Source organism: Mchenga conophoros, linkage group LG2, assembly GCF_057382185.1.
Source record: "Mchenga conophoros isolate Kocher_MC1m ecotype Shallow Benthic linkage group LG2, M_conophoros_male_GT1.1, whole genome shotgun sequence".
NCBI lineage: Eukaryota > Metazoa > Chordata > Actinopteri > Cichliformes > Cichlidae > Mchenga > Mchenga conophoros.
Window position 1 is genome coordinate 32,007,188 of NC_140527.1, and position 19,213 is coordinate 32,026,400.

At 40.9% G+C, this 19,213-nt stretch overlaps 1 protein-coding gene across 1 annotated transcript in view; it reads right to left on the bottom strand.

The window, feature by feature from the left end:
* dock2 (dedicator of cytokinesis 2) overlaps positions 1–10,088 on the bottom strand; it is a 103,991-nt gene extending 93,903 nt beyond the window's left edge. The window contains exons 1-12 of the mRNA XM_085295265.1: positions 9,933–10,088; positions 8,020–8,103; positions 5,553–5,593; positions 5,308–5,363; positions 5,104–5,200; positions 4,869–5,017; positions 4,467–4,602; positions 3,666–3,823; positions 2,382–2,463; positions 2,075–2,210; positions 501–576; positions 264–340 (exon numbers count right to left, since the gene is read on the bottom strand). Of these exons, the coding sequence (XP_085151391.1) occupies positions 264–340; positions 501–576; positions 2,075–2,210; positions 2,382–2,463; positions 3,666–3,823; positions 4,467–4,602; positions 4,869–5,017; positions 5,104–5,200; positions 5,308–5,363; positions 5,553–5,593; positions 8,020–8,103; positions 9,933–9,975 (1,135 nt within the window). The 5' untranslated portion in view covers positions 9,976–10,088. The remainder of the gene's footprint in view (positions 1–263; positions 341–500; positions 577–2,074; positions 2,211–2,381; positions 2,464–3,665; positions 3,824–4,466; positions 4,603–4,868; positions 5,018–5,103; positions 5,201–5,307; positions 5,364–5,552; positions 5,594–8,019; positions 8,104–9,932) is intronic.
* Between the last annotated feature and the right edge of the window lie 9,125 nt (positions 10,089–19,213).

Below are 19,213 nucleotides of genomic sequence, written 5' to 3' on the forward strand. Positions count from 1 at the left end.
GTCTGGTCAGGGAGAAATGGAGGTTAAGTAATATGAAAACACCAGCTCAAGGGTGGGTGCCATACATCAGGATAATGTCCTTCATTCTCCACCCTAGTGCAGAGAAAAGAGGCGAGGATGCAATGAAGAACTGCCATTTTATCTAACCACAAATGACTGGAGCATATACAGTCCAGTGGGAACCTTCAGTGCGTGCAGGACTTTTGCAAGAACTGCCACATGACTAGGAACAAAGAACAAAGCCTGGGATTGCAAAACTGTACCTTGGCCACCACTGTCTCCTCGTGATGTTGTCACTTTGTTCAGTAAGGTGTGGAGAAAGTCATTTTCTGCAACTACCCTGGAGTCAAACATACAAACACAAAGAAAACATTCATATGCATAAAATTACAGTACTGTTTTCTTAATTTTATAGGTAATAGATTTTCAGGTTTTTAATTGCTAAGAAAAGGTCAGAGAGAGGTGGAGTGGGAAAAAAAGAAACAAGAAACAGGACATACGGGAAAAAGGGGATGAAATACTGCTTCTCTTCATCGCATTCAATCTTCCCTTTGATGATATCACTGATGTCCATCACTGCCAAGAAGAGAAAACAAATGTGTCTGTGATCACAGAATCAAACAAGTACTAGGTTGTAATCCGTACTGAGGTTTCACATTAGCAAAACACCACATTAGAAAGACTGGCCTCCTCATTGCTCGTTGTGAAGTTACATGAGGATATAGGCAACTTAGAAGTGAGATTCCAAGAAGCCAAAAGTGTAAAAAAAAAAAAAGGGCTTTACAGTCACCATCAACATTTTAGCTTTGTACAAAGGATAGCTCCCAGGTGTAAGTATGTTCAATAATACCTGCAGCAGCACAAGCAGAAGCAAAACAATGTTGACCTTTAGAGCAGCGGGCCCCAACCCCCGGGCCTCGGACCGGTACCGGTCCGTGAGTCGTTTGGTACCGGGCCCCGAGAGTTGAGGCTCAGGTCTGAAATGTATGGTTTTCAGGGTTTTTATCGGTTTTCAGCGTTATTTTGTTATTCTTTTTATCGTTAACTCGGTTTTCCTGGGTCTTTTCACGTGTGTTATGAATAAATCATATTTTTTTCAGTACCGGTACTAGTTTTATTGTGTTGTATTTATCCGCGACACCTTAAAGGCCGGTCCGTGTTGTCGGGCATAAACTGGTCCGTGGCGCAAAAAAAGGTTGCTTTAGAGAACACAAGTAATAATGATTGAAGCACCTAACAAAAGTCATTATTGATGGTAAAACTGGTGGAATTTGGTAATGAAATGAGATGTGTTAGCCTTTTCTCCTGTGAATCGGATGAAAGCTTCTGTTGTTTTACGGGTGGCTGTAGCTCAGGTGGCAGAGCAGGTCAGCCACTAATCAGAAGGTCGGTGGTTCGATCCCAGGCTGCCTCCTGGCTGCATGCCAAATATCCTTGGGCAAGATACTAACCCCATGTTTGCCTATTGGTGGTGGTCAGAGGGCCCGGTGGCGCCAGTGTCCGGCAGCCTCGCCTCTGTCAGTGCGCCCCAGGGCAGCTGTGGCTACACTGTAGCTTGCCATTGCCAGTGTATGAATGGGTGAATGACTGAATGTAGTGCAAAGCGCTTTGGGGTCCTTAGTGACTGAGTAAAGCGCTATACAAATGCAGGCCATTTCCCATTTGACCCTCAACATTAATCAAAAAGACACGCTCAGTTACCTTGAGGTCACCAGTATGCTCACAAAGCATTTACAAAGCTACTTTTTAAAAAAAAAAAGGGTTTTAACCCTGCACTTTTTAAATTCACAGACTTGCAGTCTTCTTCACTGCCTTCAAATTATGCAATAGTGCGTTTCCTGTTCACTATATCCGATGATTAGTGTTCAATATATCTGTTCATTAGTGCAAAAGTGTGTCATAATTTGAAGTCACGTATATGTAACAAAACTAAAATAAACATTGCTTATCGCTGAACTAGCAAACACTGACAATGAAGATTGCCAATGTACTTTTTCCACTCCTTGATCACTAGAGCTAGAAATTTAGTAGCATGTTGGAAAAAAAACCTCTGCATTGTCTCTTCATGACTTACCTGCAACCCCAAAAGGCCTCCTCAGGCCCTGAGTAAACTTCTTGTTGTTTGCTTCTTTCAGGTCCATCCTGCCTACTCTTACAATCTGACAGATCAAATAAATCTTCTCTCTGCTCAGGTCTTTGTTTCCCAAGTCCTGTTGAGCAAAGACAAAAACAATTGTGTATGAAATAAATTCAGAAATCAGGAATAAAGGAACAAACAAACAAACAAAAATGCTATGTAATCTTCTGAAAAGAAATAGGTCACCTATTTCATCTCTCCACAGCTAAGAACAGTGTGACATTGCCCTCGTGTGGTCACTTACTGTAAAGACAACCTTCAGGTTGTTGAGCATGTCAATCTCTTTAGGAAAACCTTTGCTGCCCCAGCGTACTAAGTAGTTCTCACTGTACAAAGAAGGGTAAAGAGTTACAAATAAATAAATACACAAATAAATAAACATTTTTAAATTAATTTTACATTTTAGCAAGCAACCACATAAAGATTATCTCATCATTCATAATTAAATTTTCAGACATACTCTACTAGCCAAAATGAAACTGTGCACTGCAGCCTGACTGATGCACATGATTCACAATGAAAACAGTTTCAGTGAAACTTAAGCTCAAATCTTTGATCCCCTTGCAAACAGCTGTAACTACTAAATCTACCCTGTGTAGCTACATAAACATGTAAGAGACACTTTAAGGGAGGAGAATAGAAAAGCGGACCCCAAGAAAACCTGTGGGTGCAGTAAGGTTAAAAAAATTAGAAAAACCTAATATCTTTCTAAAATATTGAACCCTACTGTTCTTCACTTTTTTTCAGGGAGATGTGGATAAACATACCTCTGCGAAAAAAAAAGGTTTTCAAAGAAAATAGTAAATTATTTAAGCACATAAGCACAGATGAGACAGAAGTGAATCAGAGATCACAGCCAATGCAAGAAAATACAAAAGAGTAGCTGTGGATAATATATGTTATAAGAATAAGATGACAGACTTGGGTCTATCTTAATACTTTCAGCTTCTGTGGCTGAGACATAGATATAGCCAGTATGACAGTGAGTGACAGGGCTTAACGTCAGCACTGTCAGGCACCACACAGTGCTGCCACTCAGTATGTGCGGCCCTATAATTTGTAGTTTCTGTATATTTATTTTTGGCATGCCGTTGTTCACATTTAACAGGGCTTAGCAATAGAAGAGAAACAATGGAGAGGTATACAGACACAAGAAGAAATAGAAAAAAGGTTTTGCATATATGTTTTATACAGCAGAACAATTGAGGTAAGGTTAAAAACAACAACAACAACAACGACATCTAAACAAACAAGGGATGTAATTTTTTAGCTGGAACTATGATGTTAATTTCCAAAGAAGAATCAATTACATAAGAAAAAAAAATCGCCTTATCTTTCAGTCTGTATGTTTGTGATTTAACACAAAATAAAAAGTCACTTCCTTTCAGTGACACTGAAAAATATATAAGACCCGCAATAACTTTACTTCACAATGTGAAGCCAAATCTTCCTGAGCGTCTAATCCACCTGACAGGAACATATGTCTGAAACACCTTTAGGGAATACGGTAAGGAAAGAGAAGTGACACCTGATGATGGTTTGCTTATTGGGATCATAGAGGGACATGAAGAGCTCGGAGTCCTCTCCAATGCGACAGACAAAGTTCCTCACAAAGACGTAGAGGCTGTGGGTGGGGGAGGACTGGATCCGTGCTGAGATCCCGCTGTGGTCTGTCTGGATGTTGGACTGTGTGAGAGGAAATTAATTTTAGGAGATAACTACTGATGATGATTTAACAGGATAAAATTCCAACCAAAAGTGTTCATTTTGGCAAGGGTCTGATAAATGTGTTTGGCTGCTCTAATGTTTTATAATTAGTGGTTACTTTATTCTAAAATGCACCAGCTGCAGCTGCAGATTGTGGGTTTGTGCGGGAAATGGAAATCACTGAGTAAGAAAATCATCAGAAATCCATTCTGTCAATGAACTGAGTCAAGGCTGAAATGAAAAATTGGCTGGATGGAGTTGAAGTGGAGTTAAGCCAATTTGAAAGGAAGTGAATTCTTAATTAGTCCAAGCTAGCACACATGACTGGGAAGTAAAATGTATTATTTAAGGACTTTTTCACAAGGGTTAAGTTTTATTTTACTAATTTATTATTTTTTTTAAAAAGTAATAAAGTCGTTTTTCTACTTGTGTTTAGTTCAGGGTAACTTTTACGCATACTTGTATTACCCCAATAATGGGGTAGAAGTTACTCCAGAAAAAAAAACTCCCTGGTTGTTGCTTCCAAGCTGAAAAAAACAACACTGTTGTGACTGTGACATCACATTCACCCTTGGAAAACATTTTCTATATGGCCCTCTCCTTCCTACAGTTTGTTATATACCTGCTCCTCTTTGATGCGTTCATTGATCTTGGCTGTGGCCTCCTCATGGGCCCGAAATAGACTGATGACGTTGGCTCGCTCTGGGTCCAAGATGTTCCCGTCGTCATCTCGAACAACCTGGTCCAATTCAAGGATCCTGGTGTGGGGAGTAATAGAGGGAAGATTGATACAAGGTGAACAAGGATGAGGGAAGAGCAACACAGGAACACAGCAAGGGGTATGGACTGGGAGGCAAAGGAATAGAGATTGCAAGACAAAGTTATCAGGAAAAGAACAGAAAGATGTTCAAAGGAGATCAAACTAACATGAATTATACAGTCAGTATGACAAAAATCTGGTTGGTTGATTAAGCTTTAAACAATGAGAAAGTATAAACATGTTTAAATATTAATGCAGGCGTACTTGTTGCCATAGTCAATCTTGGAAGTAACTTTCTGCTTTAGCTCCTTGAATTCATCACTAGGCAGGGTGCCAGACAGGAGCTGAGAACGCCACTCCATCAGTTCCCACATCAGCCTCTGGACCTGTTTGACACGTGCCTCTTTATTGGCCTGGAGAGGTAAATAAATGATGTTCGATTCAGGCGCACAAACACACACACACGAGTACAAAAAGTGGCTCACTGTTTAATTCATACCACAAATAGCTGCTTCCATATGCTTCCCCACTCCCTCAACGTAGTGGTCACCTCCTTCACCAAGGGCATCTCTGCAGACAACACCACTTCCTCATCTCTGTCAGAGCATAAGTAATGGAAAATGGAACAAATTAAAAAAAAACTTTTACAGACAGTTAAAGATGCCTTATTTTTGGTACTGTTATTATTATTTTTTTTACATACCCTCGTTTTTCAATTATGACTTCCTTAACTTGAACAAAACTGACTGGAAACATTCCCTGGAATACATGTAGAGGAGATGAATGAGGAAATGATAAGTGGTGATAGCTTGGAATATTCTTTTCCACAAGAAAGAATAAGAAAAGTAAAATTCTCACATGAATAAATCTGGCTGACCGCTAAAATGTGCTTTAAAGCTTTCTGTTAATGTAAATCTTCACTGATATTATGCTTGTGTAGGCTCTTACCTGTTGAGCTTTGTTCCTAGACAAGAAGCCTCTGTACCAACCTGAAAGACAAAGTGGCATCTTACTATCAAGACAGGAAATCAGGATAGCGTAGACTCTCTAATTGGAACAACATCACCACCTTAAGGGAGTCCAGCTCCATAATTTTGTGGAGATGGAGCTGGACTCCTGTAAAATGGTATCAAAGAGGGGGATGTTGTCCAACATTAGGACAATACCTCTGACCCACTCCATGACGTGCTGGTCAGTCACAAGAGGATGTTCTGTGAGAGACTGAGATTTCCCAAATGCACCACGGAACGACACAGGAAATCATTCCTACCCGTGGCCATCTCCCTGTACAAGTCCTCCATCTAATGCACAGTACAATAACTACACCGTTTTGCACATGCTCTACAGTGAAAATAACAAATAAAAAGTTTTGCAGTTTAGAGTAAAATGTCAATCATATATATTTCACCTCTGCAATATTCTGGATATTTATAATTGAGCTATTTGTACATATTGGAGGCATTTCTTATATTTTGTAAAATTTGTGATATATTGTATTATTTAATACAGCTCGCACTGGAACGGTTCGCAGCCGAGTGTGAAGCAGCGGGAATGAGGATCAGCACCTCCAAATCTGAGGCCATGGTTCTCAGCCGGAAAAGGGTGGAGTGCCCACTCCGGGTCGGGGATGAGTTCCTGCCCCAAGTGGAGGAGTTCAAGTATCTCGGGGTCTTGTTCGCGAGTGATGGGAGAAGGGAGCCGGAGATCGACAGACGGATTGGGGCTGCAGCTGCAGTAATGCGGACGCTGCACCGGTCCGTCGTGGTGAAGAGGGAGCTGAGTGTAAAAGCGAAGCTCTCAATTTACCGGTCGATCTACGTCCCTACCCTCACCTATGGCCACGAGCTGTTGATAGTGACCGAAAGAACGAGATCGCGGATACAAGCGGCAGAAATGAGCTTCCTCCGAAGGGTGGCTGGCCTCTCCCTTAGAGATAGGGTGAGAAGTTCGGCCATCCGGGAGGGGCTCAGAGTAGAGCAGCTGCTGCTCCACATCGAAAGGAGCCAGCTGAGGTGGTTCGGGCATCTGACAAGGATGCCCCCTGGGCGCCTCCTGGGTGAGGTGTTCCAGGCATGTCCCACCGGGAGGAGGCCCCGGGGCAGACCCAGGACACGCTGGAGAGATTATATCTCTCGGCTGGCCTGGGAACGCCTTGGTATTCCCCCGGATAAGCTGGAGGAGGTGGCTGGGGAGAGGGAGGTCTGGGCCTCTTTGCTTAGGCTGCTGCCCCCGCGACCCGGTCCCGGATAAAGCGGATGAAGATGGATGGATGGATGTATTATTTAATTTAGTTCTTAATTTAGTCTGTTACTGTTATTGTCTTGGAGCAACTGTAACCACATAATTTCCCTAAGGATTAATAAAGTACTCTGATTCTGGAAGTTACAGCAATGTAATAGTTATACTCACTGGTCACTTTGTTAAGTACACCAGTTCAATTGCTTGCTACTGCAAATATTTAATCAGCCAATCACATATCAGCAACTCAGTACCTTTTCAAGACAACCTTAAGAAGTTCAAACAGAGTTTCAGAATGGGGGAGGAAAGGCGACTGAAGGGACTCTGAATGAGGCACTGTCGTTACAGCCAGGCTCGCTGGTCTGCCAGCTAAGAACTAAGGCTATAATGTGGTTGAGCACACCAAAATTGGATGGTAGAAAACTGGAAAAAAACATTGCCCGGTCTGATGAGTCTTGATTTCTGCTGCAATATTCAAATAGTAGGGTCTGACTTTGGTGTAAACAACATGTAAGCATGGAACCATCCGGCCTTGTATAAACAGTTCAGACAGATGGTGGTGTAATGGTGTTGGCGATATCGTGTTGGCACAGTTTGGACTCCTTAGTACCAGTTTAGCATTTTTTATCTGAATATTGCTCCCGACCATGCTCATCCTTTTATAGCCAGAGTGTACCCATCTTCTGATGGCCTCTAATGGCTGTTTCTGTGTGACAAAGCCCAAATCATCTGGCTAATTCCATAGACACCAAATCTCCATCCAGCCTTTTAGATTTGCATCAAGAAGATTCACTCTGCACCAACTGTGTTATGCTATCATGTGAACATGGACCAAACTTTCTGACGAATGTTTCCATCATCTTGTTGCATCTCTGCCAGGAAGAATTAAGGCAATGCTGAAGGCTAAACGGGGATTAAACCCAGTACAAGGATGTAAAAAGTAGCAGTTGAGCGTACATATTATTGTATTTTAAATGTATTTATCATGTTTATACTCCATAAAACATGATAAACGTCTAACTCTCACAAATGTAACATTTACAAAAACACGAACAAAATATGCTTACTAACATGCAGTTTTTCAATAACAAATAATTTTAAAGTTTTACACATCTATGTATAAAGTATTTGAACCACACTGACAAACCGGATAACCGGATATTTAACAACATTTTACCTTCGCAAACCTCTTGGATGTGGACAGTTTCGCCCACCTCCAGGGAAAGGTGCTTCTCATTTTGGCCAACAAAGTTCCACTTTACTAAAAAAGAAGAAAAAAAACACAAGTGAATAAAATAAAAATATACATAAATATATTGAATATATAAATAAGGTTATTGTTACAATGGAAAAATAAACTTGAACACAAACACTAAGTATGCAATGGCAAGCCTCGGTTACAGGAAGATTTTAGTACACACGGTAAGCTAGCTTGATTCGTGACGTCACACGTTATAAGGTTTTTTTTTAAAAAAGGCTAACCAGTAAAAAAAAAAGTAGCAGTAAAACACAATAGTAGATGGCGACTAAGTAGCTTAAGGTAAATATAAATAGGTAGTCCAAATAAGTTAGTGTATCCAGATGCTGGCCAGCTGCAAACGGTGGCACACACGAGTAGGCAGGCAACGGAACAGGTTAAGGAGCAACGCCTTTCTTCAGTGGGCCTCAGGTTGGGTTTATGCGATAGTAAACAGCATTTCTTTAGGTTTTGGGCTGTTGATAATCCGGAGCTCTGGAGCAATTTAAAGACGTTAGTAGGCTCTTTTTTTCTGCTTTCTGTCTTTTCTTTAATGACTGTATCAGTCAAAATTATCGGATTTAGGAAACAGTGAAAGCAGCAGTGAGTAGCGACATGGGTTGCAGCCAAAGACCAGTTGCACGGCAGAGGAAAAGTGTGCAGAGCACCGACAGCTAAAGTCTATCATTCATCTTTGTGCAACAGTTCAGAGGTTTGCTCTCCTCCATTTGAGCTTAAAGATGGTTTGCCCTCAAGAAGAACTGCAGCTACAAAATGCTTGCTAATGAAATTCTGACTGTGCAAAAAACCAAGCAAAAAAGTCAGACTATTTCTAGACGATACTTAAACTGATAGAAAAGGAAAAGGAAGCTTATTTGTGCGCACTTCGTGAGACTAAATTGTCAACATTTTTTTTTTTTGCATCAGACTTTTCTACTGTATTCAAACTTGAGACTTCCTTCTTCCCCCACTTCCTGTGTTGTAGTCTTACACAGACCAGGAAGATATTTATACTAGATACAATAAACAATATTTTCTTTGAGTAAGTATATTAGAAAGTGCTTTAAAATGACTTTTTAACCCACACCCACCATCAGCATCAGTCTCGTGCTATAAGTAGATGAACTACCCAGGTGAAAGAACCCTACATGGTCTATCTTTTTGCAAGCAGGTTAAATGATAAATCAATGCAGTGGCTGCAACAGACCAGTGAACCTCAGTTAATAAAGTCTGTATTAGAAGGCAGAAATCTGTGTCTTTTCCAAGTGTGTGACTGCACTGCATATCTAATGGCAACACACACTGATTAGCTCCGCCATATTAAACCCACATACATAACAGATAAACTGCACACTGTACTTGCCCATTCTAGGATTTGCTCCAAGCCAAAACCAGGCTTTCACTTTCAAAAATGAACATTTTTAAGGACTGTTTATCTTTTAGCTTCCGTATTTATGTGCTGCATGCTATGCAATTTGTAGAGATTGCCTACTTGCAGCTGCTTATTTCTCCATTTTTGCTTATGATTTTATCCCTTACAAACCACTGCAGAACCACTTCAGTGCAAATAAACTATAATTAGCGTAGTTGCACTGAAGTTAAATGATGAATAAGATTTCAGGATCTCAGTTCTTTGGAAGGATTAAAGCTGATGTCTACCTCCTAAAGCTCTTTGAGGCCTTTGGCACCTGCCTACATCCGCCAAGCAGGAAGTGATGGGAATCTATTTTTCTCATTTCTATTCATTCGCTGTATAGGCTAGCATCATACCGTAACAGAAAGGCACCATAAAAACTGGATGTGCCTGCACATCTCACACAAAGATACATACAAACAAGCACATGTTGACTTACCTACACCATACCGCTCTCTTGTGGTTTTCATCCAAGGAGCCATGATTGTGTGTAATCCTTTACCTACTTTATACTTTTGTCTTTAGAAATCTCCTAGTTTGTCCGTCCACCTTAACTTCTCATTTCTGCATTTTGTTAACGTTAAATGAAAGCAATAAGCCCATCCCCCTTTGCCTCTCTTCCCCTTCTGTCTCTTCTCTCTTCCTGCCTTCAGGCGGTTAAGAGGAAGTGGGTGAGTACAACAAGGTGGAGTCCTACAGCACCCGCAGGCTTTTGCAGCGTGCGATGTCTCTTATTTTCCTCATTTAGACTCGACGTGCCGTCATTATTCAAAGTAAAGCGTCAGTAACACACGATGACAGTTACAGAAGTGTTAGAGTCGAGAGGATGTCTGAGTGTCCAACCGGGCCTGTACGTGCACATTTTTTTTTTGTGCTTTTTTTTAAAGATCTTTTCATGTTTTCATATCTGAAAAACGCAGGTTGTCTGCTTTCTCACAGTAGCATCTAGCTGTTGAACCGTTGATGACTTAAACCATTATTCAGCCATCTTGCACATAACATACTCTGACTTTTCCCTTTGTGGATCACCATTTGAGCTTGTGAAATCAAATGTTGTAGACGGCAAAGCATCAGAGAATATGGCTTGATGCTGTGTTCTATTACAGATAATTTGAGCTCCCCCTTCCTCCTCGATCTACAACCAGAAAGGTAAAAGTGGAGAAAATGCTTTAACAATCCGAATGGCTAGGCAAGCACTACAATACTAATGCTAATCTTTAACAATTTTATGTTGCATAGGGACGATGGGTTAAATGCTTCCTGGGTTTTTTCTTGCATGAGACATCAAACCACACTCTGTTTTTTTAATATGAATTTTGCTGCTCATTAAAATTGATCTGAAAAGACTAAAAAATGTCTGTAATAACCCAGAGGCCACGTCATCAAGCCCTGCCTGGCTAGCTCTCCATACCTCATTAATGGTTAATTTGATATGCATGTGAATACAGTGAAAAGGATCTAATGATCACATTCCAGCAGCATGAAGCAAAAATTATACTGACTTTGGCAATCACTAAAAAACTTTGTAATGTTTGCAATGTTAGCTGAAAGACACATAAAAGACTGCATGTATAGCAACCGCAGCAATTTTGTCTCTTTAATAGGGAACATTCCTGCAGCTCTATATACTTTCTAAACTGAAACTGCACTAGTACCTCAAAAAACAGCAAGAGATGTGAAGTGACGCAGATGTTAACTGGGTCCTGAATAGCTGGTTTTAAGAATCTTATATAAAATTAATATTCCAGTTGTGGACTGAAAAAAACACTCCTTAAATAAACTGTATTTACCCTGTACCTCCCACAGATTGTTGCCTTGGTAACCATTAGCTTTCCATTCCTGACAGCATCCTTTACACAGCAATTGGCAACAAGCATCCATAATTGATGAGACCTTTTTTAATATTATTGATCGCTCTCTTGACATTAATTATAACCTACACTCTTAGAATAGTAAATAGTAACTTTTCAGAGACCAGTGGGAAGTAATTAATATCCAAACGATCCATTTATGAACCAATAATCATCCTCAAGTCTTTATGAACTTCATCATTAGTATGACACTCCCAAAGCAATCACCCCCCACCCTTTTAAAAAAAAAAAAAGTACCCTGTAAATATAAACTCAAACTTCAAACCATTTTCAACTGGTTGATGATTATCCTTACAGCTTTTCTTCTGTTATAGTCCCTATTAGGGGAAATATGGATGACTCACGGATTAGTTTCTTCTGGACATCTTCACAAGACAAAGGACCAATCAAAATACTCTATGTGAGTATTACTTTTTGGACAGCCAATGTAGCTCACAATATAAAAGGCCGATTGGCAGGTTGGGTCTCAACCAATAAGGCTATGGCTGTCAGGTTTTGACAGCCTCAACCAATGATGCTGTCAAAACCTTACAGACACATGAAAAACTGATCTATCATCAGCATATCGCTGTTTACTTTTGTTATGATGGTGATTTTAGAGGCTTTCTCACGCCGCACATTTAAAATTAGCCATGTCTGAAATGATCCTTGAAAATGAAATAGTATTCTTTACTAAAGTGAGGACATAAAGGGATTTTGGGTACTTCACAAGTGATAGCCAATGTGTATAATCCATAGACTGTAAATGAAAGGTAGAGCTACTCTTGCTTTGTCCATTGGGGCGTTGTGTTGAGAAGCTTCAAGTGTAAAGTTTTTGCCCTTACCAACTTGGTAATTTGAAACTTAATGAAACTGAATGTGGCAAGAATTGAACTAACCAAGAAATCACACGGTACTCATAGGCTGCTTGTCAATATATCATCCTGTTTGACTCTAGTGGGGACCAGGATTTACCAAATTAATGTTTTTTGCAGTGTGACTTTAACATACTTATCACATGTCCCTTTATAGGCCACCCATTTTTTTAAGTTTTTAATTTTATATTTCAAATCATGGTCATTTAAGTCACTGTATACCTCTGTAAAAGTGTTCACAGAGGTTTATAGACCACAGCACCTAACCTTAAGTCATAAGAGTCACCTGCTGGTAACCTTAGAAAACAATGCGGGTTTGAGGCACTTCTGCATTTGCTTCACTTCTCAGGACCTGAAGTATACATTTTATATAGTCTGTGTTATAATGTAGGTGAGATCATTTGTACCACGCCTTGTGACTCTCAAGTAACATCATTTGAAGTTGCAAATCAGGACATCCTTACAAAACACAATCACAAGTAAATCTAAATTCCTGGTAGCGGTTTATCATAATAACATGACAGAGTTTCACAGCAAGGCGTTCATGCATATTTACCACAGCTCCTCATCTGTTAAACATAGAGATAAATTGGGTGCATTGGAGTAGCCAGCTAAGTTAACATTTGCAGTATATCAAAAACTGTTATTTATAAGAATAAAAGCGAAATCACATGAAAAAAACCCTGTATGGATGGGTCAAAAAGAAAATCCAGAAGAGGGGGCTAGAGCTCTTAAATGGTTTGTTTGTTTGGTTTTTTCAAACATTTACTTATATCTTATCAGTAAGAAGTATTTGCTTCCTCTTGCTCCTTTTTGAACGGGAAATGGTCAGCTTTTTGGTTTTTGGTTTTCCTTGTGAGTAGAAAGGCTTCCAGCTATTTTGTGTTTATTTGTTTTTGTATGTATTAACACTTGTTACTTACATTTTCGAAATAAAGATTTGGCTGATCAGTATATATTTTTTTCTGAACATAGTGTTGACATAGACTAGACACTACACACGCTGGTCACTTTATTAGTTATACCTTGCTAGTAGTTTTGGCTTCGTTATGGCTCTATAGATTCAACAATGTGCTGGAAATTTTCCTCAGACATTTTGATCCATATTGACACGATAGCATCATACAGTTACTGCAGACCTTTTTCCATGAGGAAAATCTGCATAATGCAAATCTCAAAGCTGCCCTATTGGACTGATCTAATGACTATGGAGGCCATTTGAGTACAGTGAACTCTTTGTTAATATTACTCTTAGATAATATATGATGGCATGCATATACTTGCTCAGTAGTAGGAAAATAAAGACATCCCACAGGTTGTTATTTACTCTCAAAACATGCCTATTTTCTTCTCATCCCTGTGATGCGTTCAAGGTGCACATGTGATGATGTTTCATCACTCAAGAAGACAGTGAGCATAAAAAGTAATTGTTTTTAAAGTAGGAGGTTTCAAATGCAATTTCAAATTCTTTCCAAGTAGCTCAACAAATCCAAATCAAATACACAAAAACGTTTCTGTTTAGTTTGGCATAAAGTGTGTCAGCTAGCTAAAAGTATTTCCTTGGGTGAGCAAACAAACAATGTGCAAGCCTGAGAGATGGAGAAAGAATGAGTACAGAAGAGGAAGATGAGAGACTATTTTCAAAGGTATGCAGTGCTCAGCAAGTGCCATTTACAGCACATGACCCTTAGTCTGATTTGTTGGGTCATGTGACTCATGGGTGGAAAATATGAATTCTTGCCAGCTAGCTGTCATCAGGGGCTGTTTGTGACTCAGTGTATATGAAGAGCCAACCTTGTTTCTTTCTCTGTCCTCACATGGTATGGAGGCGCTCTGACTGACGCACTTCAGCTCCTATAGTCACCCAACAAAGCATATATTGCAGCACTAATTTACTCCTCTTTTTGTTTCCATCTCCTGTAAATAAAATAGGTAATGCATATCCTACTTGTATAGAATCCCTCTTTTGTCGCACGCTAGAGTCCCTTATAACAAAGTGGGTGCTAATACCAACTACTAAGGACTAAGTTGCAGGCAGGTTTGGAGGGAGATCACCACCTGTTGGTGGTTGCTTTTGTTTCTATTTGGCCTGGGTCTGTTATTGGAGTAATGGTAAATTTGACGTGTTCTGTAGAATGCCCTTGTGTGAGGCAGTTGTTGCTTTGGCTGTATGGTTGACTTGCTGTCGGGTTATTTTGGGATGGTATCGATAGTAGAGGAGTTTCTCTAGATTAACTTTCCCTGCAGGGATAAGCAACTCGGTCTACTTGTGGGCTAGTTGGCTTGCTCTTTTATGTTATTTTGTGCAGAAACGGATTAAGACCTTGTGTCACTTTCCTGTCTAGGTGAACAACAGCATAGTTGGAACTTAAATGACGCAAGTGGGCTTTGTGTTTTAAGTATATGTCATGGGATGAAGACTAGGGTTGAGAGGCAGTTAGCTGGGTGGGGGGATGTTTCAGCTTGCCATTATTGAGTGGTGTGTCCTGGTTTGTACTGTGGTAGCAAATAACTAGTAGCAAAGTCAGTGCTAGTAGCTTTTTTTCAGGTTGAAATGATGGCTACAGTAGCAGAGTCTGTGGATTATCTAAGTGAGGCGATTTTGAATAAATGTAAAAGAGATCAGTCTTGAAGATTGTTGTACGTTTTAATCTTTACAGACAGGCTTTTAAGGATGCTTTACTGACTGCTTTAACAGCTGAGTTGGTGTAACAAAACTATTAGTTGAAACAGTCTAGTGTTTCAAAGCATGATGATATGGTTACTGAAGAAGGCGTGATGGGGTCGCCAGTGCAGGCTTGAGTAAGTTCTACTTTAAGTTTTGGTGACTTGACTTTTGAACAGAGAAGTAGCTCAGTCTAGCACTGGCTTTAGTCCAAATGACTTGGGTTTTGGTCACAATGTTTGAGGAGTGCCAGTCTTGGTAGCCGAGGATCAGTCCGCCAGGGTCTCCGCTCCTGGCTGCCACCCGGCACACGATGCACCCGTCCTCTTCGGTGCCTCCTGCGGGTGGTGGGCCTGGGGGAGGATGGGCCCATGTCCCCTTTTCGGGCTGTGCCCAGCCGGGCCCCATGGACTAAGGCCCGGCCACCAGACGCTCGCCCTCAGGCACCCTCCCCGGGCCTGGCTCCAGGGATGGGCCCACTCCGGGTCGGGGATGAGTTCCTGCCCCAAGTGGAGGAGTTCAAGTATCTCGGGGTCTTGTTCGCGAGTGATGGGAGAAGGGAGCCGGAGATTGACAGATGGATTGGTGCTGCAGCCGCAGTGATGCGGACGCTGTACCGGTCCGTCGTAGTGAAGAGAGAGCTGAGTCTAAAAGCAAAGCTCTCAATATACCGGTCGATCTACGTCCCTACCCTCACTTATGGCCACGAGCTGTGGGTAGTGACCGAAAGAACGAGTTCGTGGATACAAGCGGCGGAAATGAGCTTCCTCCGAAGGGTGGCTGGCCTCTCCCTTAGAGATGTAGAGGAGGTGGTTCGGGCATCTGACAAGGATGCCTCCTGGGCGCCTCCTGGGTGAGGTGTTCCGGGCATGCCCCACGGGTAGGAGACCCCGGGGCAGACCCAGGACACGCTGGAGAGATTATGTCTCTCGGCTGGCCTGGCAATGCCTTGGTGTTCCTCCGGATAAGCTGGAGGAGGTGGCTGGGGAGAGGGAGGTCTGGGCTTCTCTGCTTGGGCTGCTGCCCCTGCGACCCGGCCCCGGATAAAGAGGAAGAAGATGGATGGATGGATGGATGTTTAAGGAGTGTTACAGCAGGACAGGGGTCTTCCGGTCCTACTGGATTTAAAAACTAGTCTACATATCTGCCCAGATAGCAAGACGACATTGAATTGATGTTAATTTTTCATCCGATCCGTCGTTATGGTCAGGGTTGAAATGCCACTGTTGTAACAACATTGAAATACTGTGGTAAACCGACGGTCTTACTATAGGGACGTTGAAATGATGTTGATTTACCGTTGTTTTTTTGTCATTGATATTTGATCTATTTGTAGTCGACCAGGTGACAACAACAACGTTGAGAAAACGTCTATTTATAATTGACCATCATTCGGCGCCGGTCACCATCAAAAAGCCATCGATTTGTAGTTGAGCGTTGAATTGCATTGCAACTGAGCGGGTATAAAGTACGGGAGAAAGTAGATTTATTGTTTTTTTTGTTATCAGTGACCTTGGTCTAGTTCATCAGCTTTAAAAAAATCGTTTCGACGTGCAATTTAGTTGACCGGGAAATTAAAGCAGCGATCACTTGGACTATTCCACAGCACCCTTCTCACAGTGGTACATCCCTCCAGGTAACCATTGTCTTGTACAGTTGAGCAGGACATTAGATTTACTCTCAGCAGAGTTGACCGGAGAAAGCATCAGTTCATGCACTGCACTGGCCTGCACCACGATTAGTATAAGGTAAGAATGAATGAATTTTCTTCTATTCGTTATTTCCACTGTTGCATTTGAATAACAGTAAAAAAAAACTTGTTAATGTACAGTTTCGGACAAAATGGGAGCCCGAAATTGTGTCTACTTTCATCTTACAATCCGGCAACAAATAAAACAACAAATAAATTGCACTGCGAACAAAGTCTATCAACAAAGAAAACATTTTCGTTTTATACTTTTCCGTTATATTCCCTTACAAAGCTAGCCTAACACTTTGAGGGTTCCTTTGTTCTTGCCGTCGCCTCGGCGCTTGACCCAGACTTTCGCTCTGTAGTTGCTTTTTAGCATAGTACTACAAAAAATTGTAAATCTGTGATATATGATTGATAAACGTAAAGGTAACTGTATAAATGTGTTCAATGACTTTGTTACTTTTAATGATTGGAGAGCACCCGCTTCAATTCGCACTCAATTCAAACTTTACGTTGCACGCTCACCTAACTTTACGTTGCACGCTCACCTAACTTTACGTTGCACGCTCACCTACCTTTACGTTGCACACTCACCTACCTTGCATTTGCACCTTTTGTCCACACGTAAACTGCGTTTTCGTTAACTGAAAACTGAGATTTTTAAAGACGCCTGCCAGGGTGGATATTTTCGAAAACTCAGTTTTAGCATTTACGTGTGGACGAGGAAAACGTTGTTGCCTATATACAACAACAACAACAACAATCTTTATTTATAGAGCACATTTAAAAACCAACGGCATGCCAAAGCTATAAGCTATTATTATAAGCTTTAAGCTATTATTTATTATTTAGTTCAGTCAATAGATCAAGTTTTGTAGTGACTATGAAATATATTGTAATTATCTGTTTCCTGTTTATCCTAGACAGGGCAAAAAAACCCTCCAAATTGAAAAAAAGGTAAAAATGAAAGAGGTGCATTGTGCAGTTCAGCACTGGTGGTACAGAAATAGTCCCTAGTTCATGGATAAATGGGGAGAAATTGTCATGGCCTCCATATCCTCCGCGAGACACATTCAGGATCCATGCCGCAGTAAAGAGGAGAGTTCATCCTGGTGCAACATGGCTCACCTATGCACCAGTCCGGCTTCTCATAAGCCATGGTGGGTATCATCTGGATTGGTGTTGTATAAATGTAACAATAACAAGTTTTTGGTGTCCTAATTTATGTCTGGCCATACATTGTGTTTGTACTTCCAGACACATTTCACGAAGCAGAACGCAGTCTCCAGAGATATCTACGTGAACACTGATACGTCTGACCTTCAGTCCGAAGCAGAAACACAGACCAGTCATAAAAGAATGGTAAAAGGAGCCGTCCTCAAAAAAGAAAAATTCCACCTGCTACTGTGGAGGAGTTGTCACTGCTATTGGATACTTTGCTGGAACACAGTAAAGCTGTGGGTTGCGGGATGACCCATAATGTTTTATCTAGGGGTCTAGATTTATGCCTGTAGTGCACTGCCATGTAAATAATTTGCATTTACTGAATATGTACTGACTGAGTACCACTGTTCAAAAGTTGAATAAAGAAACAAACTAATTTTGCCTCTTTTTTTTTTAAAATTAAAACCACTTTGTAGAACATCACATCAGTTACAGTGTAGAATCCAAGTAATTTATAGTTTACAAATGACAAAATGTTTACACAAAATCATGACGGTGTTTACATGATATCACCCATTTCTAACATTACTTTATTTACTGTATCTTTTGAAAAAATACCGCTATTTATACAGCACAAGACTTAAGAATATTTAACAGGAGCAGGTTTCATTTTGCCCTGGTTTTACTACCACACTGTTCACCAAACGCAGCAAACCTTCACCATCTTATCCAGAAGGGTCACCTCTTCACCCTCACATGGAAGAAGTAATCTGATTGGCATGGTGGTATGTTTGAAGCAGGTCCCTTGTGTAGCGCTGGGACCCAGTCACGATGTGTTTCATCCATTTTATTGGCTGGTTTGCCTGCAATAATGCCAATATCTATCCTTTCCAAAATCCTTTCCAAGCCCACCCCCGTGACATCACGTTTCACACACGGTTGCTGTACATATACAGCCAGTGTTAAAGCTCACAGCCCGACACACACCAACACAACAGCATAGATAGCACAGACGTCAAGGCGGCGAGGCGTGATTGCGGGTGCCGCTCAGGTGCGTCCGCCTCCCCTGCCGTGGCGCTACAGGCCACGCCCCGCCACACACATTAACCAGTTAAAATACATATTTAGGCAGAATTTTGTAAATATCTATTTTTCATCTTTTAGCAGCATAGTGCTTTTTTCCCAATTATTTTTTTAAAGTCAGGTTAAGGCTCCAAAAGCACAAAGGCGATATAAGGCTGGTGGCTCTCAACAGTTTTTGTTTGCTACATGGATCATTTTAGTTCAGCTGGGTGTCTTTCCTTTTGTTATATTTCTTTAAGAATTCAAAATGTGTTAATTACATAAATAAAATGTAATTTTCTCTGTAGCACTTCATGGATTTAAGCAACACACCTTAGTTGTTCACACTAAGCATAAAAGTAAAACACAATATATACAGTGTTATCTTCATTTTAGATGTCAAAAAGTATT